The 21,843-nt window shown below is 47.9% G+C and overlaps 3 protein-coding genes and 1 non-coding gene across 9 annotated transcripts; 2 read left to right on the top strand and 2 right to left on the bottom strand.

The window, feature by feature from the left end:
• Positions 1–15,976: 15,976 nt before the first annotated feature.
• Positions 15,977–16,057, bottom strand: TRNAL-CAG. Its single transcript has one exon. It is a non-coding gene; the product is annotated as a tRNA-Leu (tRNA).
• A 55-nt stretch (positions 16,058–16,112) lies between these two features.
• Positions 16,113–18,202, top strand: LOC9661434 (F-actin-capping protein subunit alpha). Of its 3 annotated transcripts, XR_002993870.1 has the most exons (11): positions 16,113–16,232; positions 16,290–16,405; positions 16,481–16,570; positions 16,649–16,713; positions 16,796–16,957; positions 17,008–17,164; positions 17,224–17,298; positions 17,351–17,386; positions 17,455–17,802; positions 17,897–18,014; positions 18,073–18,202. XR_002993870.1 is itself a non-coding variant. In XM_024687502.1 (10 exons), exons 1-10 carry the CDS (start codon positions 16,142–16,144, stop codon positions 17,675–17,677), a joined length of 915 nt encoding a protein of 304 aa, XP_024543270.1. In that variant the 5' UTR covers positions 16,113–16,141; the 3' UTR covers positions 17,678–17,733. The 3 variants fall into 3 exon arrangements, 2 of the variants coding, with proteins under 2 accessions (XP_024543270.1, XP_024543271.1); XM_024687502.1 differs by lacking the exons at positions 17,897–18,014; positions 18,073–18,202 and having other exon boundaries at positions 17,455–17,552; positions 17,653–17,733; XM_024687503.1 differs by lacking the exons at positions 17,897–18,014; positions 18,073–18,202 and having other exon boundaries at positions 17,455–17,552; positions 17,668–17,722.
• A 131-nt stretch (positions 18,203–18,333) lies between these two features.
• On the top strand, positions 18,334–20,396 carry LOC112350741 (pectinesterase-like). Its single transcript, XM_024687501.1, has 2 exons — positions 18,334–19,567; positions 19,618–20,396. The coding sequence occupies exons 1-2, from the start codon at positions 18,532–18,534 to the stop codon at positions 20,298–20,300; spliced, it is 1,719 nt and encodes a 572-aa protein (XP_024543269.1). The 5' UTR covers positions 18,334–18,531; the 3' UTR covers positions 20,301–20,396.
• On the bottom strand, positions 20,283–21,454 carry LOC9661710 (ubiquitin-conjugating enzyme E2 2). Of its 4 annotated transcripts, XM_024687507.1 has the most exons (7): positions 21,269–21,454; positions 21,184–21,209; positions 21,020–21,109; positions 20,874–20,962; positions 20,673–20,815; positions 20,398–20,429; positions 20,283–20,345 (listed from the first exon to the last, which is right to left on the bottom strand). In XM_024687507.1, the coding sequence occupies exons 1-5, from the start codon at positions 21,391–21,393 to the stop codon at positions 20,687–20,689; spliced, it is 459 nt and encodes a 152-aa protein (XP_024543275.1). In that variant the 5' UTR covers positions 21,394–21,454; the 3' UTR covers positions 20,283–20,345; positions 20,398–20,429; positions 20,673–20,686. The 4 variants fall into 4 exon arrangements, with proteins under 4 accessions (XP_024543275.1, XP_024543274.1, XP_024543273.1 ...); XM_024687506.1 differs by having other exon boundaries at positions 20,283–20,429; XM_024687505.1 differs by lacking the exons at positions 20,283–20,345; positions 20,398–20,429 and adding an exon at positions 20,533–20,619.
• Positions 21,455–21,843: the final 389 nt, after the last annotated feature.

Below are 21,843 nucleotides of genomic sequence, written 5' to 3'. Positions count from 1 at the left end.
GACTAGTAGTGTTGGGGCTTGGGGTTTTCCTTTCGAGCTTCAGAGTCACAAAATTATCTTCACATAGTTGAGGCAGGTGCTCATGAAGGTGAGCCCAGAATGGATGACCGTGAGAGGTCAAGTATGGATGAGGACACGAGTCCTTGAAGTGGTAGCCAATGTTACCTTTAATAAATGCTAAAACAACCCAAGGAGTTGAGGGTGTACTTAGAGGATTAGTTGGTATTCTCATCACGTGGACAAGTGGTCATAAAGGGTAAAAGGTTGCCCTTAGAGAACAAATCTGTAAGCAACAAATTTTTCCTTTCCATTTTGCCAGCTTACCTCGTCTATCCGACCAACTCTGCCTTGGCTTGTGCTAAGTTCACTCGCCAAGGTTCCCGCCTATGGTACCAGCTCCTACTTGGTCCTACTTGGTTTTAGCTACTCACTGCACAAGCAACGGAGTGTTAGCCATCCATCTACGGATTCCCAAATCTCTCCCAATCCCCCTCCTCGGGTTAGACTGGACTTAAGGTTCAGCTACACTCCCAACAGGCACAAGCAGCCAAGCACACCAAGCCTCTAGATTCCTAACACCCCTTGGTACCACAAGACTTGATCATGGGACCCTCTAAATCCCAAGTCTTGGGTGCAGCACTTGCTTCGGGACGTCGGGGCGAAACACCGTGGCCTAACGGCCCGGTGTGGGTACCTCTACCCCCCCCTCTTCCATCCCGAAGGGAAGGCCGAAGCCCCTAGGAAGGGCGAGGACCAATGAGCCACAAGGTACTCAAGTGGGGCACCACTCCACATGAGCCGGGAGCACCGTAGTCGGTTTCCCTTTCGGGAGTGGGAGCTGCTCTTGAGCACTTCCCTGGGTGGCCCTTACAGCACCACTCAAGCCCATGCTCACTCCCACCCAAGGCCCCTCGGCCCCAGTCTCAACCTCAAGTCAGTTTGGAAGCACCACTGGAGAGTTCCTTCAAGATTGGTTCCTGGACCTCACTATCCCTACTATACTTTTGGAACCCCCTACAGCCCCCCCCCCCCCCGTGGGAGACGCACGCTTTGGGCTTTCACCCCTTGACCTGTATTAGTATTTGGACTTAGTCTCTGGCTCGATCTCGGACCCGATTTCAGATCCGACTTCGGATTCGGTCTCGGACTTGATCTCGGACTCGATCTCGGACCCAATCTCGGACCCAACCTCGGACTCGACTCGGACTCGGTCTCGGACCCGATTTTGGATCTCGGACTCCGTCTTGAACTCGGTCTCGAACTCGGACTCGAACTCGGTCCCCAAGTCGGTCTCGGACTCGATTCTGGACTCTATCTTGAACTCAGTCCTAGAGTTGGTCTTGGACTTGATCTTCGACTTGGTCCCATCCGATGAACTCTTTGTCATTTTGGTCATGCTTTTGGGGTTCCTTTAGCCTAGGACACCTCGGCGAGTTGGTTCCTCACAACTCCACCACCCATAGAAGAAGTTCGATGCCCACATCGAATGTCTCGTTTTATCCTACGACTTGTTGACCATGGCTCCGGGGGCATCCCCCCACTTAGCGGTATGCCTAAGTTAGCCTCCCCGGCCAAGAGCCCATGACAACGGAATATAGGTGTCCCTATACCCCTCACCTCATCACGCCCTAGTATGGGGTCGGGACTTGAACCCAGCCTTGCTTTACTAGGGGGTTGGGACTCGAACCCAACCTCCGTAAAATACGTCTATGGATTCGACATCCCCGTGGGGAGTCATGCGTAGTGCCCTACACCTGGTCGACCTATCCAATTCATGCTAATTAGCTTACCTTCAGCGCGCCTTTGGGTCCCAACATATGCCACTTGCTCAACTTTGCAAATTGATATTTTTAATTGAACTTTGCATAAGTACATAGAGTTCTGCCTTGCAGAAATTCCTCCACTAGATCTCGCGCGTTCGCTAGGTTCTCCTCCGGTTCCCATGTTGCTTCGCAGTGTGGAAATCCTTTCCACTTCACATAGAACTCTCTCACCTCGCGTCCTTGTCGCTTGCTCTTGCGTGCATTGAGGATGGCCTCGACTTTGTATTCCTCTTCCCCTTGGATAACCTCAGGTAAAGGTCTCACTTGGTCCTTGCGAAGCGGATCCTCAAAGTACGGCTTGAGTAAGTTCACGTGGAACACTGGGTGCATCTTCCCCATCTTTCGAGGAAGTCGGAGTCGGTAAGCCACTTTACCGATTCGTGCCTCAATCTCGTAAGGCCCCGCGAACCTGCTTAAGGAACTCAAGATCAATTCATTTATAGGAATACATGCATCTTTACCTTTGGGTCAACTTTCGGCTGATCCCACTTGGTAGTCCTTCTCCCTAGCTTGGAACTTTACATCCCGACGCTTCTGGTTCACGTATTTGGTTTGCCTTTGTTGAGCCCGTTCCAAGGAATCCCTCACTAGATTCCAAATGCTGAGTCTTTCCGCTGTGAGTGCCTCCACTTCGGGCAACTCTCCATGATACTCGGCCACGCCGGGTTCCACAGGACCTTCAATAGCTTGCCCATTGATGACTTCTCATGGACTCACCCCGATACTCAAATGTGGTGAGTTGTTGTAACACATTTCCACAAGTCCCAAATGACTTACCCAATCGGTCTGGTCTCCCGAGACATAGCATCACAAATAATCCTCCAGCTGCCTATTCACCCTTTCCGTTTGTCCGTCTGTCAAGAAGTGTTAGTGCCCACAACTTGACTTAATACCCCATACATGTCTGTGGGTGATAGGCTGTGCTGAATTTCAACTTGGTGCGATACTGTTCTAGGAGAGTCCTCCAGAACCTACTGGTGACGATCTTATCTCGATCTGAGATGATCTCTTCCGGTCTTCCCTGCACTCGAACCACTTGTTCGAAGAATAGCTTCGCCACACCTTCCGCATCCACCTCCGTTGTGGTGGGTATGAAATGTGCCATTTTCGAAAATCGGTCCACCACCACGAATATCGCATCAAACCCCTCGCTTGGGGGGAGTCCCGTGATGAAATCCATCGTAAGACATTTCCACGGACGATCTGGAATTGGGATGCTTTGCAACAAGCCCCCACTAGCCTTAGTCATGGCTTTTACCTGCTGACATGTTGGACATGTCTTTACATAGTCTTGGACGTCCTTAGCTATATCTGGCCAATGGTACTTCCTCTTGAGTAAGCCTATTGTCTTGGGCACTCCACCGTGTCCCGCAAGAGGTCCGTCATGACACTCTTCTAAGGCCACCTTCCTTAGTTCCCCTTCTGGAACATACACCCTCGTTTGCTTGTAATAGATGAGTCCGTTGCGTTCCGCATAGCTCGTTTTCTCTTCCGTTGGCAGCTCACCTCTCTGGTGAGCTTCCCGCGCCTCTAGATTCCTCAGCAACACTTCTTGTGCTAGACCATCGTTCTCATATGCTGTCCGCACATCGTCCCAGAAGGTTGCTGTTGCGCTGGATATTGCCAACCTCAAGCTCGCTTTTCGACTTAGCGCATCCGTGTAAGCAACCAAAGGGAACAACTCGAGAGACGATCCATAGGGGTTCAAATATAGAGGGAAAGGGCCCATGAACAAGAGTGCACCCCCTTTTCCAATTGGTTAAGGGTCTTGGGATATTTGGGGTTAAGCGTCTTTGGGTTTGAATAGTACTGGGCTGGGTGACCTCCCGGGAAGTCCAAATTCAGGAGCTTACATTTGGTATCGGAGCGGTCTCGGGTCCGACTCTGTTGGTTGGCTAAGGGAATCGCACCACATGTTGATTGACATCTGGCTGGTCCAGTTTGCTCTCGCTGGGCTCGACCCGAGGGGTAGGGTGTCAAGAGAGCGGGGCTCTCAGGAGAGCTGCGGCTCTCAGCTTCCGTTCACGAGGGCGTGAACTTGTAGGGAAGCGTGGTGGATTGTAAGCAACCAAAGGGAACAACTCGAGAGACGATCCATAGGGGTTCAAATATAGAGGGAAAGGGCCCATGAACAAGAGTGCACCCCCTTTTCCAATTGGTTAAGGGTCTTGGGATATTTGGGGTTAAGCGTCTTTGGGTTTGAATAGTACTGGGCTGGGTGACCTCCCGGGAAGTCCAAATTCAGGAGCTTACAATCCGCCATGATGTTGCTCTTCCCAGGCTTGTACAGAATCTTGCAATCAAACTCGGCCAAGGCATTGGCCCACCGACTTTGTTTCCCTCTCAGGTCGGGCTGTGACAAGAAGTGTTTTGTTGCCACATTGTCCGTGTAAACCTTGAAGTGTCTCCCAAGGTAGTGTCGCCACTCCTTGAGCACCTTGACCACCGCAAACAATTCCTTCTCGTGGGCAGGCCACTTCCGTTAAGCCTTGTCCAACTTCTTCGAGAAGAACGCTACCGGATGGTTGTCTTGCTTCAAAACTGCGCCCAACGCAAAGTCCGAAGCATCCGTTTCTACCTCAAAGTCCTTACCAAAGTCTGGTAATGCCAATACGGGAGCCTTCCTCAACTTCCCTTTGAGGTGGACGAATGCCGCCTCGCATTCCGCTGTCCACACCATCTTCCCTTTTCCTGTTTGGTCCGTTAAGGGCAGGGCTACTCTCAAATAGTGTCTGATAAACTTTCGATAGTAGTTGCATAGCCCCAGGAATGCCCTCAACTCGTGTACATTCGATGGTCGCTCCCATTCCTGGATCGCTTGGACCTTCTCCGGGTCCACCTTGAGCCCATCCTGGCCCACCACATGCCCGAGAAACTTTACCTCTTGTTGAGCAAAGTCACATTTGCTCTCTTTAGCATACAGTTTGTGTTCCCTTAGTTTCTCAAACACCTTCGCCAAGTGTTCGGCATGCTCCTCTAGCGTCTCGCTATAGATCAGGATGTCGTCGATATAGACGACCACGAAGTGATCCAGATAGGGTACAAAGATGTGGTTCATTAGCGCCAAAAACGTTGCCGGCGCGTTACACAGCCCGAAGCGCATCACCAGAAACTCAAAGCTCCCATACCTCGTTCGACAGGTTGTCTTCTCGACATCTTCCTCGGCTACCCTGATCTGGTAGTATCCTGACCTTAGGTCAATCCTCGAGAAGTATTTTGCCTTTCCCAACCTATCGAACAGGTCCTCAATCCTTGGCAAAGGGTACTTGTTCTTCTTTGTATACTTGTTGAGCAACCGGTAGTCTATGCACATGCGCATAGATCCATCTTTCTTTTTCACAAATAACACCGGTGCCCTATACGGCGACTTGCTCAACCTAACATACCCTTTGTCCACCAACTCCTCTAGTTGGCACTTGAGCTCCTTGAGTTCTTTTTCGTTCAAACGATAAGGGGGACGAACCACCGCCTCAGCACACTCGACCAGCTCAATCTTATGTTCTATCGGTCGTGCTGGGGGTAGCCCCGCCGGTAGCTCCTCCGGCATGGTATCCTGGAATTGGTCCAACACCCGCTGGATCACTAAAGGTACTTCTTCCATTCCTGTCTTTTTGTCACTCTTCACCGAGAGTAAGCACAAAAAGGCCGCCTTAGTTCCTTTAGCGAGTTGTCCTCTCGTGGACACCAGGTTTAAGCAAGATTCTTTGGCTTTGCTTTGCCCTACCTTTAGATCTTAGGCCTCCACCCTAGATCTTCTTCCTTGGGCATTCGCCAGTACCACAAGGTTTCTACCTTGTCCATGCAGGGCTACCACGAATCGATTGAACCAGTCCATTTCGAAGATCACGTCAAATCCCGCCATGTCCAACACGGTGAAATCCATGTCCACCTTCCAAGTCCCCACTTCGACTCTCGCTTGTCGAAGTACCTCATCGGTGCTTTGGCTACCTTGAACAAACTCTATAGTCCTTGGTTCGCCTAGCCGCTGCACCATTAGTCTGGCTTGCCGGACTATGTCTGCAGCCACAAAATTATCCGAAACACCCGTGTCAATAAGGATTTTAGCAAAGTTACCTCCGAGCTTCCCTCGGAGGGCTAGTAGATGTCGCGAACGACTCTCTACCAAAGTTGCTCGTGTGATGAGTAACTTTGAGTTAGGGACTGGATCACATACCTTAGTTTGGACTTCACCCGACTTGATGGCCATATTGGCTCTGGCCTTCTTCGGGTAGGGACATTCCCTCGAGAAGTGTCCCACTTCACCGCAGTTGTAACATACGTTGTTTCCCACGCTGCTATATGACTTGACCTTCTTATCCATGGGTTTGTCTCTTTTCGCTTGACTCCCCCACGTACTCGCTCGCTAGCCACCGGATCTGCCTTTCCGGAACCCTGAGGACTCATTCTTAGAGAAACTCTTCTTGAATTTCCCTCTGCTAAACGTTCCCCTTGGTTTGGCCCCTTTGCTAAATGTGGATCCCGACCCCGTCGTGTTCCCCTTTCGCAGGTTATCGTTGAAATGCACCTTGATGGCCGCATCCAACGCTTCCTTGTAGTTGGTCGGGTTCCACCGCATTACTTCGCCGCGAGCCCAAGTTTGCAAACCTGATATGAAGGCATGGAACGCATCCATATCCTCCATGTCCGTGACAAGTATCCTCTTTGCCATGAACCCATTCACATACTCCTGAATGGTTTCGGTCTGCTTCAGCCTACTCAGCTCGTCCCTTAGATGCAGAGTAGCATTCAGAGGAACGTAAGTTGCGCGGATCCTCGCCTTCATCATTTCCCAAGTGGTCGTTGGCCTCTGTCGTTCTCCACCAAGACTTGGCATTATCTGCCAAGTATGGTTTTGCACATGGGACCTTCTCTAAGCTCGGTAATAGCAACGCTCGGAAGTAGTCCTCCATATCGTAAAACCAATCCTCCACCACCTTATAGTCGTTCACTCCCTTGAAGACCGGTGGGGGCTTTGGTTTGTACTTGGGAACTGCCTGAGGGACTGATTCCACTTCGGTCTGTTCGACCTTGTCTGGTTTTGCCTCAGTCCCTGCCGAAGGGTCCGCACCTTCTGCGCTGCCAGCATCCGCAGTCTTTTGCTTTTTCTTCCGCTTCTCATCACGCTTTAGCTTGCGTACGAGAGTCTCTAGCAGGGCATTGGTCTGTGCCAATTGTCCTTCTAGAACGTCCAATCGAGCCTTGGACGACCGAACCTCACCACCAGACTCCTGTTTGGAAGTTGCCTCACTGGAGTCCTCCTCATGCAAGGATTCCTCATCCATAGCCTCCTGTTCGACCAGAGGCTCCAGCTCTGGAGGAGATTCCGCCTCTGCCTGGGTTCGCTTACGTCCTGCCCTTGCCATCTCCCAGCAATCCGCCTCTATCCTTCGCTAGAACTGAGGAAGAGGCTCCGATACCAAATTGTAAGCCACAAATTTTTCCTTTCCATTTTGCCAGCTTACCTCGTCTATCCGACCAACTCTGCCTTGGCTTGTGCTAAGTTCCCTCGCCAAGGTTCCCGCCTATGGTACCAGCTCCTACTTAGTCCTACTTGGTTTCAGCTACTCACTGCACGAGCAACAGAGTGTTAGCCATCCATCTACGGATTCCCAAATCTCTCCCAATCCCCCTCCTCGGGTTAGACTAGACTTAAGGTTCAGCTACACTCCCAACAGGCACAAGCAGCCAAGCACACCAAGCCTCCAGATTCCTAACACCCCTTGGTACCACAAGACTTGATCATGGGACCCTCTAAATCCCAAGTCTTGGGTGCAGCACTTGCTTCGGGACGTCGGGGCGAAACACCGTGGCCTAACGGCCCGGTGTGGGTACCTCTACCCCCCCCTCTTCCATCCCGAAGGGAAGGCCGAAGCCCCTAGGAAGGGCGAGGACCAATGAGCCACAAGGTACTCAAGTGGGGCACCACTCCACATGAGCCGGGAGCACCGTAGTCGGTTTCCCTTTCGGGAGTGGGAGCTGCTCTTGAGCACTTCCCTGGGTGGCCCTTACAGCACCACTCAAGCCCATGCTCACTCCCACCCAAGGCCCCTCGGCCCCAGTCTCAACCTCAAGTCAATTTGGAAGCACCACTGGAGAGTTCCTTCAAGACTGGTTCCTGGACCTCACTATCCCTATTATACTTTTGGAACCCCCTGCAGCCCCCCCCCCCCCCCCCCCCCCCCTCTGGGAGACGCACGCTTTGGGCTTTCACCCCTTGACCCGTATTAGTATTTGGACTTAGTCTCTGGCTCGATCTCGGACCCGATTTCAGATCCGACTTCGGATTCGGTCTCGGACTCGATCTCGGACTCGATCTCGGACCCGATCTCGGACCCGACCTCGGACTCGACCTCGGACTCGATCTCGGACCCAATTTCGGATCTCGGACTCCATCTTGAACTCGGTCTCGAACTCGGACTCGAACTCGGTCCCCAAGTCGGTCTCGGACTCGATTCCGGACTCTATCTCGAACTCGGTCCTAGAGTCGGTCTTGGACTCGATCTTCGACTTGGTCCCATCCGATGAACTCTTTGTCATTTTGGTCATGCTTTTGGGGTTCCTTTAGCCTACGACACCTCGGCAAGTTAGTTTCTCACAAAATCAAGTGTTGGAGTAACACTTGCAAAGATGGTCCTTATGAGTAGGACATGAATACAAGGAGTTGTATTCTAGTGAGCTGGCACCTCAAAAGTAGGACCTTATGGGTCGTCGGATTAACAAAGTCCAAAAAAGTCTGATGACTCTGATAGAGTCAAGGAATGATCCTAAGGGATTGATGGAAGCATTTGAACTGAGGTGTGTGGTGCCCCATGAAGGATGGGGAGGATCTTGAGATCTAAGCATGAGAACCGTGTGTATCTCATTGATGGGAGAAAGTGCCATGCTAAAGTCGTGGGAAGGAATTTCCCGGAAGAAAACAACTTTGACGCAAAGTTGTGTGTGAACTCTATGGTGCAGTGCTAATGGATGATTGGCATAAGAGACAACCATATTGGTCTTGGCAAAAATACCTAGACACCAGTAAGAAGTGTCATAAAAGTAGGCTCGTGGAGCCGATGGTGTGGAGACACCGAAGGTGCCAAGGCGTGCGGCCTTGAGGTCAAGTTGGCGGGTTTATGAGAACCCCTTTTAAAGGAATCCCAATGGAAATGGGAATAGCATAGCTTATGCTGAAAGGCATGCGGTTAGAGTGTGGTGACCCAAATGACGATGGAGGTATGGAAGCACCAACAATGAGTTGTAGGACTTGACAACTATAAGGCAACTAAGTAAAAGGTGCAAAATAAATCATTAAACTGGTAGAAGGCAACTACCTAAGACTCCTTATTGGGATAAGGAAGTTACATATACCCTTATGGGGGAGAAATTGCTTAGGTTGCGATATAATAAGTCAATGTTGTAAAGGGAATGCTCATTGTCAAAAAAGCCATTATTGGGACACCGAAGCACTTTGGAACATCAGGAGGTGGTGTTTGTTGTCGTGAGGGCATGGATAAGGCACAAGGGACAAAGTCCCTAGTGAATGATGGATAGGAAGTGTTATCCAAATGTCCAAGGTTGCGGAGATGGGGGAAGTCCATCTACCCGATTAGGACAAAGCCAAAAAGGGATTTTGGCAAGACTAGTGATGGGCATAAAAAGGCCCATAAGTAGCAACGGCAATTTCAGTATATGGGATTACGAGGGGAGCAAACCCAAATTGAGGAACCACTCCCTAGGCTATCGGGTAAGTTCATCCCTATAAATACTTGCCAAGGCATGGTAGAAAGTGCAAAGTTATCTTCCTAGTCTGGAGGAGAATGACCGAAGGAAACATATAAGGCCAAAAGACAAGTAGTAAAGGGATGGAATTGAACCATAAGAATTGAAGGGCATGACCAAGGGTGGTTATGTAAGTTGGGAGTGGAGAATCAAATGGGTGCTCAAGCATGTTGTTATTAGCGACCGGGATGCCATGGAGAGTCAAAAACATGGGATTGTCCATGTTAGACTATATGGCAATTGGAAAGCTTGCGAAAGGAGAGGCCTTAACAAGCTAATTCCTTCGAAAGGTTCCCAAAGACAGTTCTAGGTAGCTGGATACCTAGAAAGCCAAGTGTAAATGGTTCATAAAACAGGCAAAATCAAAATGGCACAGCAGAAGCGTGGTCTTGAAGCTTGCCATGAGGCGAGGTTATCAAGGTTGGGGGAAGTAGTTCCCGAGTGTTCAAAGAGAGGGCTTTGAATGAAAGTCAATGATTAAGGACTTTCACGCTTATGTACGAACCATGTTACAGTGGCCGGTTGACTTGCTAAGTGAGATTGACAAGTTGGGGGGGAACAAATACCCCAATTGAAGGTGCTAACTTCAAAAAGGGTGGCCCATGGGGCCAAGCATGGAGGAGTCCATGCATGATCACAGACATGTCAAGTGAGAGGACTTGGCAGTGTGCAGGAACTAAGTTCCTAAGCTGTGATCTGTAGCGCGCTTTAAATATAAGTTGGTGCACCGGCGTGGGGAGTCATGCCAGGCATCTTGTGTGATGCCGTCCGTAGATGCATATACGGAGGTTGGGTTCGAGTCCCGACCCTCTAGTGCTTAGGTTCGAGTCCCAAATCACTAGGGCGTGGTGATGGTTTGGAATATGAGGATACTCATATTTCGGTGGTCATGGACTCTTAGTGGGGTGACTGGTTTGGGCACACAGCCAAGCGAGGGATGCCTCGGAGTCGTGATGCACGGTTAGATTGCTTAGTGTGAAAGCTCAGCATATCTAACTTGAACACTTTGGTGCAAGGGGGCACCAAGGACGAGGTGAATGAGATGGGGACACCCAGTCTCAGTTGCTATGGACCCTTGGCCGGAAGGGCTGGCTTGGGCACATTGCCAAGCGTGGGGGATGCCCCCAGAGTCATAGTCAACAACTTAAAGGTTTATGAGACCTAGTACCTATTGGCAAACCTATTGAGGTGCCGAGCTTAGATCACTAGGTGATCTTATGGCTAAAACAAGGTTAAGGTCCTTGTGAGGTTAAAGGATAAAGTTCAAAGTTCAAAGTGTTGATTGGAACTATTGATAGTGGTGTGGCTTGGTCAAGATGACCAAGTGGGAAGGACACCTAAGGGAAATGAACTACAACAATACAATGGTATTATGAGTCCGAGGAAAGTAGTCTCTATAAGAGACCCATGAGAGGGTCACAAAGTTGGGCTGTGGATAGACCCCATAGCAGAAGATGCTAAAGAGACATACTAGGGGTGAACACCCTCCGGACATGGCAAAGGAGAGTCTTTGCTATGGAACCAAAAGGATACCTCGAAAATGGAAGTAGCGATCCTATGTTGCTAGGTGCAACAATCAAGGATAGGAGCAAAAGACTAATGGCTAAGTAAAGAGCCATGGGAATCATGAGAAAAAATTCAAATGGCAAAGTTAGGCCAAGAACACTAAAGTGTTGGGTGCTAACGGATTGTGGGAAAGGCAATGTATTCCCAAGGATGGATTTTTAATTGCTCCAATGTGGCAAAAGTGGAAGCTCTAAGGGTGGGAGTGGTAAGGTAGCCAAATGATAGGGACGTGGACAGCCCTAGCATAAATTATGATAACCAGAACTTAGTGCCAAAGGTGGCAGAAATCGAAGAGAGGATGATGTTGCCCTCGAGTAGAGAACTTCCTAGGATGGGGAAGTGGAGTTGCACAATATGTGCAATACAAGGTGTCAGAGACACCCAGAAAATTGACTTTGAGAAGTCAGAATTAAAAGTTCCAAAGTGCAAGGGTTATATCAATGGAAAGTGAGACCACTCGAGAATGAGTAGTGGGATTGAGTTAGAGAAGGTATCTCTAACAGGTTTAGTGAGAACTAAATCAATAACAGGAGAGAACCACCACAAGTGGTGGAATGAGCCTCTAAGTTGGAGGGGCTATACTCCTTAGAGGATGGACAAGGCATGGTGAGCCTTTGGTGTCAAACCATAAACAAATATTGGCTAGGTGCCATGGATGGAAATGGTAACACGTGTGGGTGTTACTTTATGAAAGGGTTTACCATTCGATGAGGACATCGAACTTCGTCTATGGGTGGTGGAGTTGTGAGACACAAAATCCCTAGGCCCCAAAGTGGAGCCGAAAGGGTGCTACGTGGTAGTGGCTGAAGCAAAAGCCAAACGAGTATAACATGTTTGGACCAAAAGCTCCAACTTGGAAAGGTCAAGAGCGAGAGTGGAACTCCCAACAAAGTGCCCGAGGAACAAGCATGAAGCGAGCAATAAGCGAGGCTCCAAAAAGGGACCCAAAAGGACCCGAGATGGAGTCCGATATGGAGTCTGAGATGGAGTCCGAGATGGAGTCCGAGATGGGACCCAATATGGAGTCCGATATAGAGTTTGAGATGGAGTCCGAGATAGGACCCAAGATGGAGTCCGAAATGGGACCCGAGATGGAGTCCGAGATGGAGTCCGAGATGGGACCCAAGATGGAGTCCAAGGTGGACCCGAGTTGGAGTCCAAGGTGGACCCGAGATGGACCCGAGATGGAGTCTGATATGGAGTCCGAGATGGAGTCTGAGATGGGACCCGAGATGGAGTCCGAGGTGGACCCGAGATGGAGCCTGAGATGGACCCGAGATGGAGTCCGAGATGGAGCCCGAGATGGAGTCTGAGATGGAGTCCGAGATGGGACCCGAGATGGAGTCCGAGATGGACCCGAGATGGAGCTTGAAGTTGAGACTGAGACTGGGACCAAGACCAAGACCGAGACCAAGACCAAGATCGAGACCGAGACCGAGCCCAAGACCGAGCCTGAGACCGAGCCCGAGACCGAGCCCGAGTCCGAGTCCGAGTCCGAGTCCGAGTCCGAGTCCGAGTCCGAGTCCGAGTCCAAGTCCAAGTCTGAGAGGGTGAAAGCCCAAAGCATTCATCTCCCAGACCCTGGGGGGTTTGGTGAGCTCCAAAAGTATAGTAAGGGGAGGACTGCAGTGGAGTTAATTTGGCCAGGAAAGGCTAGTTTGGCCTAGGAAGGCCCGACCTAGTGTTGGATGATGAGCTGCCCACTGGGAAGTCTAAGACTAGAGTGAACAAGTGGGTAGCTTGGTGAAGTGTTCAAGAGCCAGCTCTAGTTCCCCCGGGAGATCGACTGGCCGATGCTCCCAGTCCAAGTGTGGGTGGCACTACCTACTTGGATACCTAGTGTGGCTCAACGGAACCTCGCTCTAAGCCCATGGCTAGAGCACCCAAGGGTAGAAGGCGAGGAGAGTACCCACGAGGCCCGCGTAGGGCCACGGTGTTCCGAAATGTTGCCCCAAAGTCCCAGACTGTGGAAAGGAAGAGGAGTAGCCCTCTGGTGTGGTGACCAAAGACACAGTCACACAGTGAGGAAGTCCCAGAGGACAGTTGGACTGAGTGGTCGGGCCTGTGGGCCTTGATCCAGTGGCAATATTGGCGAACACGGCCACGGATAGAAAGGGACTTGGTGGGGACTGGAAAAGAGATATTGGGGAAGGTTATTCCCCATGTCTGTGAGCATCCTAAGGATGCGGAGGAGTGGATATAGGATGATCATTTATGGACGGATGGCCCAGTTTTTGAGAAATGGGACTATGATGTAGGTGGCGTTAGACCACTGGTGTGACCAAGGTGAATGGGCACGGCCTTAGCGTAACGGGCCAATATGTCGGTGGTACCTTAGGGTGTCAGTCATGGGATCAGACACGTGGAGCACTTGGACCAAGTGCTAAGGTTGAGCGGCATGGAGGCCATTCTTGGGGACTATCAAGCCCTAAGTCCCGAATTGGACTTTCGGAGGTCGTGAAAGAGACTCTTCCAAGTGGTCGGAGATGTGGTTAAGTGACTAAAGTAGAATGGAAAACATTAGTCACTTACACTATTACTTCAGAGTTAAACAAGGAGGAGATTACTACTCTGCCATAAAGATGAATGAAAAGGGAAAAGAAGAGAAATGAAAAAAGGAAAGGGAAATCTAGACAATGCAAAAGTTAAATTTAAACCAAAATCCTAAAAAGAAAGAACAAAAGTAAGAAAATAGAAAAAGTTAGATCTAGATAATACAAAAGTTAGATCTAAACCAAAATTCCAAATCCAAGCAATCCTTACCTCACCTCCACTAATGTGAGTGCATGGAATATAGAAAGGGAATATAAAAAATATGCATATTAATTAGCCCAAAAACCTTAATTTATATACAAGAGCAAGCGGTCCAGATTAAAACGAATCCAACACCTACCAAAATTCCATTACATTAATATTAGTATATGGCACTTGGACCTCACACCAATTAATATTATATTTGGATGACTAAATAAACTAAAGTCTATATAAGAACACTTGTAAAACCCTAAACAATAAAGAAATAAAGCGGGGAACAAGCTATGTTAATCTTAGGGCTGGTGTATCTAATAGTCATGGTTTTGGTAGCACCTATCAAGTGATCTTTTCGAATGATGTTTAAGATTTAGTTCTTTCTTGTGTTTCACTTCTAAAATTCTCAAAAACATGTATTGAGGTTTCCAGATGACTATGTCCCATAATAAGCATTGTCCAGGATATCGAGTCTTTTGTTGCAGATGAATCAAATACCATTTGTGAATCCACTATGCTTCCCATATAGAAACTTCTATAAGTATTAAATAGTATTGTTGTGCTTATAATCTTTAATAGATTTAATTACTACATATTAATTTATAAAGAGTAATATTTATAAATAAAATCATTATTTTAATTTTAATATTTTTTAAAAATAAATAAAACATTTTTTTTATATATATATATATATATATATAATAACTTTGAAGAATGATATATTAGGCTTTGAATGATAAAAACTTTCAGTTTTATTGGGATTTTTATAAGACTATATACTAAAATAAATTTTAGAAGAAAACATATTAAATGTATTATAAATATGCTTGTAATATGATAAGTATAAGTTAGAAAAATTGTAGATAATCTTTAGAAAATAATTACATAGATTCCAGATTAAATGTTTATTAAAAATTAAGTATTGTAAAATTAAGTGATTGTAAAATATTATATAAGGTAGTCCCACAGTTTGAATGTTTAAAATTCATTATTATACATGTATAAAAATTTTCTATATAATTTATTTCTACTATAACAATGATTTTATATATAATATAAAAATTAGTGCACAAATAAGAAGTACCAACCATTATAAATAGTTATAATTCTTTTGAATATACAAAGTGTGCTAATACCACTCTCTTTTAAAGATATCAGTTAACAAAGCAATAACAATAAACTTGCTATATGTTATGATCTTGTCAACAATTTTATTGAGATTTCCCGACTTTGAATGTGCATGGCTGATATAAGCTTTGAATTCTGTAATTTGAAATGATTTTGGGGCTTGCTACCGGAAGCAATAAACCTCTTCAAGGCAATTAAGGAGCACAATGCCATTACCTAAATAACAATGGTGATGGGCTTCACTTGCAATGGACTCCTGTTGAAAATTTGAGTTTGGTTCAAAAAATGCTAGTACAAAACTTGGTGTCATGGATTGTAGTGGTGGCTATTTATACTTCCACTAATATAATTGAGGCAGTGGAAACCTACTATAGAAACATCCTAGAGATTGGGATGCCTGATCACATCATCTTTATAAGCATGCACTTAATGTGCCACAACTCAGGTGTGGTGAAAATCTCTCAAAACTACTTTTAGGACTATAGGGTCAAACCTTCGGGTTAACACATTTGAAAGGGGCAGAGAGCTGTGAAGAAGAAAGGAGAAAGAACAAAACTAAATCTTATGATAATAATAAGAAAACCTTAAGTTCTTAGGCCTTAAGCATGAATATAAATTTTGTTGGAAAACCTACTTACAAATTAACTATCTATCTAGAGCTAACTAGGAGTGAAATCATAAAAGCTAACTAAAGGTGGTGAACTTTTATATATTGTAACAACCAAAAGAACTTTTAGATTGTGGTAATGTTGCCTTTGCTAAAGGCTTTATAAAATTTTTTATTATCTATTTGCAAGTTACAAGGAAAGTTCCCTAGATTATTTTTTATAATTTTTAAAAATGTATAAATTAAATTAATAAATAGAAATATAAATCTTATTCTCCATAAGTTTGAGGAACCTAATTATGAGTGTTCTAATGTTAAAAATATGCTTTAAAATTTATACAGCTGTCAGGAATGGGATTCGAACCCATGCCCTTACGGACTAGTACCTGAAACTAGCGCCTTAGACCAACTCGGCCATCCTGACGTGTGCTTATCGGCTAATTCCATGTGCTAAGCGAAGATACCTTGTCTAGGTCTTTAGCTAGGGTTTATGTTTGTGTAGAGCGCCATGGACGGGGCCACGGACGATCACAAGGCCGGCATTGCGAAGTGGTTCCTGCTACGATCGCCTCCAGGACAGATCCAGCAGGTCGCCAAAGGTAATGCAGCGATTGATCGATTGCAAAGCAAAGATTTTTTATTGCTTGGCCGCGCAGATGTCCAGAAGATTTTGATGAGTGACAAGCTCTACCAGCAAGCGGCTAGCGAAGCATTCCCCATTTACAACATGGAGCAAATGATCTGCCTGGAGCTGCCGGATGGGAGTGGCCAGGTAAAATCTCTCGAGCTCGCTGTTAAATTCCAGTGACGAATTCCTGATTTGCAGGAGCGCTGTGCTTGCTGACAGGTGCTTGTTAGCAACTGTGGCGCTCTCGATTCTACGCACTACCTCGATCTTAGAACCGCGCAGGTAGCAACTGTGGATCACATCAAACAGGCAAGCCTTCTCTTTCCTTCTCTTTTCTTTTCTCACTCGCTCAATAGAAACATAAACTCGTGTCATTCATGTTTCTAGATTTGCACGAAAATTCGTCCAGCTACGGACGAGGAGCTTCCCTCTGGATTTGTTGAAGAGTACAGGTACTCCAACACTTTCGTTGTGTTTCTTTTTTTTTTTTTCTTCCCTTTCTGTGACTGGATTCTAAGCTCTTATTTTTTGTAGGTCTGCCATAGATTCCGAGCTTCTCAAGTACGTGGAAGAGGCGTTTCCAAGAGGCTCTTGCGCCGTGTTTTGCACCGCTGGGAGCACTGCTGAAGAAGACGATGCTCCTTTTGAACTCACAGCTCTAATTTCTGCGTCTAAGATCAGCCATCAGAACTTTTCGTAAGTTGCCCGACAATCGCTACGCTCTCCTCACTGTATCAGCACTGCAGGAGTGGCTCTTGGCGATCGACCTGGAAGATTCAAGTGAACCAAGAGCTCCAGTCTGTGGATCTGACAGGCAAAGTTCACGTGAATGCACACTATTTCGAAGAGGGAAACGTTCAACTCGACACCAACTACGAAGGCTCGGATTCAACCGTACTCCAGGTTTGTTTCTCAACCTTCCATCGACAAATCTATTCAGTTCATTGCTTGCTCCTTCGTAGAATCCTCTGGACGTGGCAACAGCCGTGGTGAATATAATCCGTAGCAAAGAGTCCGAGTACTTGTTATCACTAGAGGTATGGTTAGCTACTTCTCCAGGCCGCCATTTACACGTTCTTTTGTTCACAGGAATCCTATTCAAAGCTATCAGACAACACTTTCAAGGTTTGATCCTCTTTGTTTTCCATGTTGTCCGGAGAGAGATAACCAGCACACGTATTACGTACTTGCAGGAGCTCCGCCGCAAACTTCCAGTGACTCGGACCTTGTTTGCATGGAACAATGCGTTGCAACTCAGCCTCTCGCGGGAGGTGACCCGAGAGCTGAGCAAGTGAGTGCTTTCCCTGCTGTTTGAGTGGCTCTCTTAACTTTCTCCTCTCTGTTTTGGTGCTGAGATAATGCGAAAACTTCCATTGATTCCAAACGTCCAGCTTGCTCTTTTACAGATCCTCATGAGAGTGCGCTGGGATCGAGATTTAGGGCTCGAAGATGACAGACTCGTACCACCTTCTTCGCGGGCGGGGCGATGGCGATTGGGATGAGCCGCTGCCCTGCTGTGGATGCGGTGTTGGATGGTGCAGGCAAGCTCTTGCAAATTTTCTCTTTGTTTTTTTTTGTCTCTCTGTCATTGATTGATTCATCGATTTTGATCCTCCTGGAACTGTGATCTTGCAGCTTCTTGCTGGGTTTCATCGTGCCGCTCTTCTGGTACTACGGTACCTTCGTCTTCTTCTTCCCTCGATTCCAGCGAGATCTTCGGGAGCGCCCCGGATTCGCAGCCTGTGCAATCGCAGTAAGAAAATGCTGGTTTTTCTCTTGGGTCTCTTGGGATGAATGTGATCTTGGCTCAGGCACTCGTCTTCACTGTCGGCCTTGTGATTCTTGTCATTGTTCTTGCGACCTCCTAAAGCTAGGTAGATTCATAATACTCCTTGTACTTAGAAAAAACTTTCGGAAGATGAGCCAGCGCTTTTACTTGTATTCTTTACTCGTACCCTTTCACTTTCTTAAATTTGACGCCACAACGATGGATTTACTACTCTCGTCACTGGGAATCCAACAAACATCCGTTCTGTCTCTTAAATCTTTGTGACAACACTGCCTTAAGTTTGATGCCTCCAACCATGAAAACGATTTTTAATCCTTGGGAGTCAATACCACAAACGTGAAGTAACGCCTAGTGGAAAAACTTTAAAAACCTGTCAACGTGGAGACAACGTTCGCACGTAGCCAGCGATGTCCCGAGAAACAAATATATGGAGGAAGCAACTTGAGAAGAAGCTCGTCACTAGCGTTGTCGAGGATCCAAGATGATGGCGATGGATCCATACGATCAAACCAGGCACAACGTGAAGCGAGTGAGGAAGAGGTACTTCGTCATCGGCCTGTCCAGCATTGTCCTGGTGCTGGTGGTGGTCTGCCTTGCCGTGGGGATCCACAAGAACAGCGGGAGTGGCAAAGGCGGCAGCAGCAAAGGCGGCGTCAATCTCCTCCAAGCTACGTGCCAGCAGACGGACTTCCCCCAGGAGTGTGTCTCGTCGCTCTCGTCCTCGACGCCGGACAATGCCACTCCAAACGATCTGGCAGCGTCGGCTGTTCGTGTGGCTCAGCAGCAAATCCAGAGCTTGATGAACAAGACGGAAGAGTACCTCAACAGCGGAGTCAACGCCACCACCAAAGCCGCGCTCGTTGATTGCGTGGACAACCTCGACGGTGCTCTGGACCAGCTCAACCTCACCATCGCCTCCATCGATATCAAGTCCCTGCTCAGCAAAGCATCGTCAGTGGACGATCTCTTGACATCACTCAGCTCTGCGCTAACGTTCCACGATACCTGCATCGATGGCTTCGAAGGTATCAGCGGCACTGTCAGCGACAAGCTCCATGTCGAGGGAGGCTACGCCCACAAGATCCTGAGCAATGCTCTCGCTGTGGCCACCATCTTCTTTTCACAGCTTCCTTCCCTGCCTCACTCCATCCCTGTCCGCCGGCTGCTCGAAGAAACTCCCCAGGCTCTCGATGGCGATGATTCCATCCCCGAGTGGGTCTCAGCTGCTCAGAGACGATTGCTGCAGCAGAAAAAAAATTTCACCCCGAACGTCGTCGTTGCGAAGAATGGAAATGGGGACTTCAAGAAGATTCAAGACGCCATAGATGCTGCACCCCTGAAAAGCAGCAAAACATTCGTCATATACGTAAGAGCGGGAGTTTACTCAGAAAGTGTTGTCATACCGAAAAAGGCCTTAAACATTATGCTGGTTGGAGACGGTATCGGCCGAACCATCATCACAGGAAACAAGAACGTCCAGCAGTCGGGTGTCACCACTTTCAACTCGGCAACCGTTAGTAAGTCTCATATCTTTGCCTCCAGCACGCCTAACCTGGTATGTTTTCAGTTGTCAGTGGAAAAGGATTCTTTGCAAGAGATCTTACCATCAGAAACACCGCTGGACCTGAGAACCACCAAGCCGTAGCACTTCGAGTAAGTGCAGACCAAGTCGTCTTCTACCGGTGCTCTCTCGAGGCCTTCCAGGACACGCTCTACGCACACACGCTCCGCCAGTTCTACAGAGACTGCCTCATCATGGGTACCGTCGACTTTGTTTTTGGTAACGGAGCTGCTGTCATCCAGAACTGCACCGTCTTGGCCAGAGTTGGCATTCCGGGCCAGCAAGTCACCTTCACAGCACAGGGGCGCGTCGATAAGAGGCAGACCACAGGCCTGTCTTTCATCAGCTGCAAGATAGATGCAACTCCTGAGCTAAGGAACGAGATTGCACAACATCCATCGTACCTTGGAAGGCCGTGGAAGCTCTACTCACGGACAGTCTTCATGAAGTCGTTCATCAGCGATATAATTGAACCCCGTGGATGGCTGGAGTGGAACGGAGACTTCGCTCTCAGCACTCTGTTCTACGGTGAGTATAAAAACACTGGCCCTGGTTCTGACAGAAGCAAACGCGTTCAATGGTCGACTGGAATCACAGACAAGAAGGTGGCTAGTAAGTTCACGGTGAAGTCTTTCATCAATGGCAACTCATGGGTGCCACAGAGTGTACCCTTTGCAGCTGGCTTATAGACAAGCCAAAGTTTTCCGGATTGCTTTTTCATTCTTTATGCGTGCCTGGAGCAGCACACATTTCACTGAATAAAGTACTAAAGGATACACAGATTACCTGTGACGGCCAGCCATACGTGTTTCTCAGACCTGGAAAACAAGACTTTGTATGACATCCAAAGAGTTATTGCTAAGCAAAGAGGCATACACAGAAGACAGACACACAAAGACTCAACGCAAAGACTCGTGAGAGTTTGCAATAAAACGTCCTCCACATTCATTCCACGCTACGTAGTATATACATATACATACTCAAGCAAGTGCTGCGATCCCATTTGAGCTAGCCAATGCAACAAATATATTGCAAAAGATCACTCATAAATGCTGCCTTACCCCACAAATCCAGGCTATTCCGCCGTCCAGCTCTGCTCCACAATGTCGCGGACTCTCCGGTTGTACTCTCGACGGTTCTCACTATACATCCGCGCTGCTTCGGAGTTCGCCGGCGAGTTTGGGTTAGGATCACAAAGCAGTGACTGCGATGGGTAAGTGTAAGAAAGTCTATTCCAACAAAGGCGAGCAAAAAAACCAAACCTGTATGGACGTAAGAATTGCCGCAACATCGTAGATCGGACTCCATTGATTTTGCAGAATGTCGAGGCAAATACTTCCATCAGCATAAACTGCGAAGAGATGAGTAAGAAAAAGAAGAAACTCAAAGAAAGAAGCAAGGGACTCACTATTGGGATGGAACATCTTGGAAACAAACCTCACGGTGGGAGGTTTGTTGGGATAGTCCTCTGTGAATTGCAATGTCAGCTTAAACGTCCCTGTACAGTGCCACCAAAAGCTTAAGCTTAGCAACCAAAACACACGGAAAAATCCAAAAGCTCTAAAACCTCACCTCCATCCCAGGGAGTGTCATCCGGCCTGCAACACGAAACCAAGAGTTAGATCGATACCCTAGTGCCGAGCGGCTACATTCCTACCCGAAGATCACCGCGTTCCAGAGCATGATGTTGTTGTCCTGCGGCGCGCCGCTGATTCCCGCGGGAGGATCGTGTTGGAGGCGCTTGAAGTCTCGCATCAAGCGCTTCCTTGATGGCGTAGACATTTGGGCGCGGCGCTCTCCAACCCCAACCCTGGAACAAAGAATCAAATGGGACCTATTTTTCTCCACTGCCGCCTTATAAGCCATATGCCCTAGCCATTCCGCCGCGGAAAGGGGCCAGGCGATGGGGAATCCCAGCCGTTGGTGTGAAGTTTAGATCTTTTGAGTGGGAAATCTCAGTGGTCGCGTCTCTAGATAGCCTTGAGCTAGGTCGCGTTGCGCCATTGCGATCCCAGCCTCCTCCTTCATCCAGGTATGGCGAGTCTATCGATCCAGATCGAGCTAGGAGCATCGATTTGATAGTTCTTGGAATGCAGCGCAAAGACTATGGGAAGAGATTTCCGTCGCTACCACCGGGAGCGATGTGCCTCGGCTCCTACCGTCTCGGGATATTACGAGAGGTTCCCATCGCAGGAGCCTCCGGTAAGATCCGAAATCTCTCCTAGGCACTGC

The sequence above is a fragment of the Selaginella moellendorffii genome, unplaced genomic scaffold (genome assembly GCF_000143415.4).
Source record: "Selaginella moellendorffii unplaced genomic scaffold, v1.0 SELMOscaffold_54, whole genome shotgun sequence".
Taxonomy (NCBI): Eukaryota; Viridiplantae; Streptophyta; class Lycopodiopsida; order Selaginellales; family Selaginellaceae; genus Selaginella; species Selaginella moellendorffii.
Note: the sequence above shows the minus strand (reverse complement) of the source record. Positions and strands in the feature narration are given on the sequence as shown.

Bases quoted from the DNA above. Each gene is read 5' to 3' on its own strand.
- LOC9661434 (XM_024687502.1), top strand. From the start codon at position 16,142: ATGGACGGGGCCACGGACGATCACAAGGCCGGCATTGCGAAGTGGTTC. The intron at 16,571-16,648 runs GCAAGCCTTCTC...TCATGTTTCTAG, and splicing joins CTGTGGATCACATCAAACAG to ATTTGCACGAAAATTCGTCC. The intron at 17,387-17,454 runs GTTTGATCCTCT...ACGTACTTGCAG, and splicing joins TATCAGACAACACTTTCAAG to GAGCTCCGCCGCAAACTTCC.
- LOC112350741 (XM_024687501.1), top strand. From the start codon at position 18,532: ATGATGGCGATGGATCCATACGATCAAACCAGGCACAACGTGAAGCGA. The intron at 19,568-19,617 runs GTAAGTCTCATA...GTATGTTTTCAG, and splicing joins TTTCAACTCGGCAACCGTTA to TTGTCAGTGGAAAAGGATTC.
- LOC9661710 (XM_024687506.1), bottom strand. From the start codon at position 21,393: ATGTCTACGCCATCAAGGAAGCGCTTGATGCGAGACTTCAAGCGCCTC. The intron at 21,210-21,268 runs GTAGGAATGTAG...TTCGTGTTGCAG, and splicing joins TGGAACGCGGTGATCTTCGG to GCCGGATGACACTCCCTGGG. The intron at 20,963-21,019 runs GTGAGTCCCTTG...ATCTCTTCGCAG, and splicing joins CAAGATGTTCCATCCCAATA to TTTATGCTGATGGAAGTATT.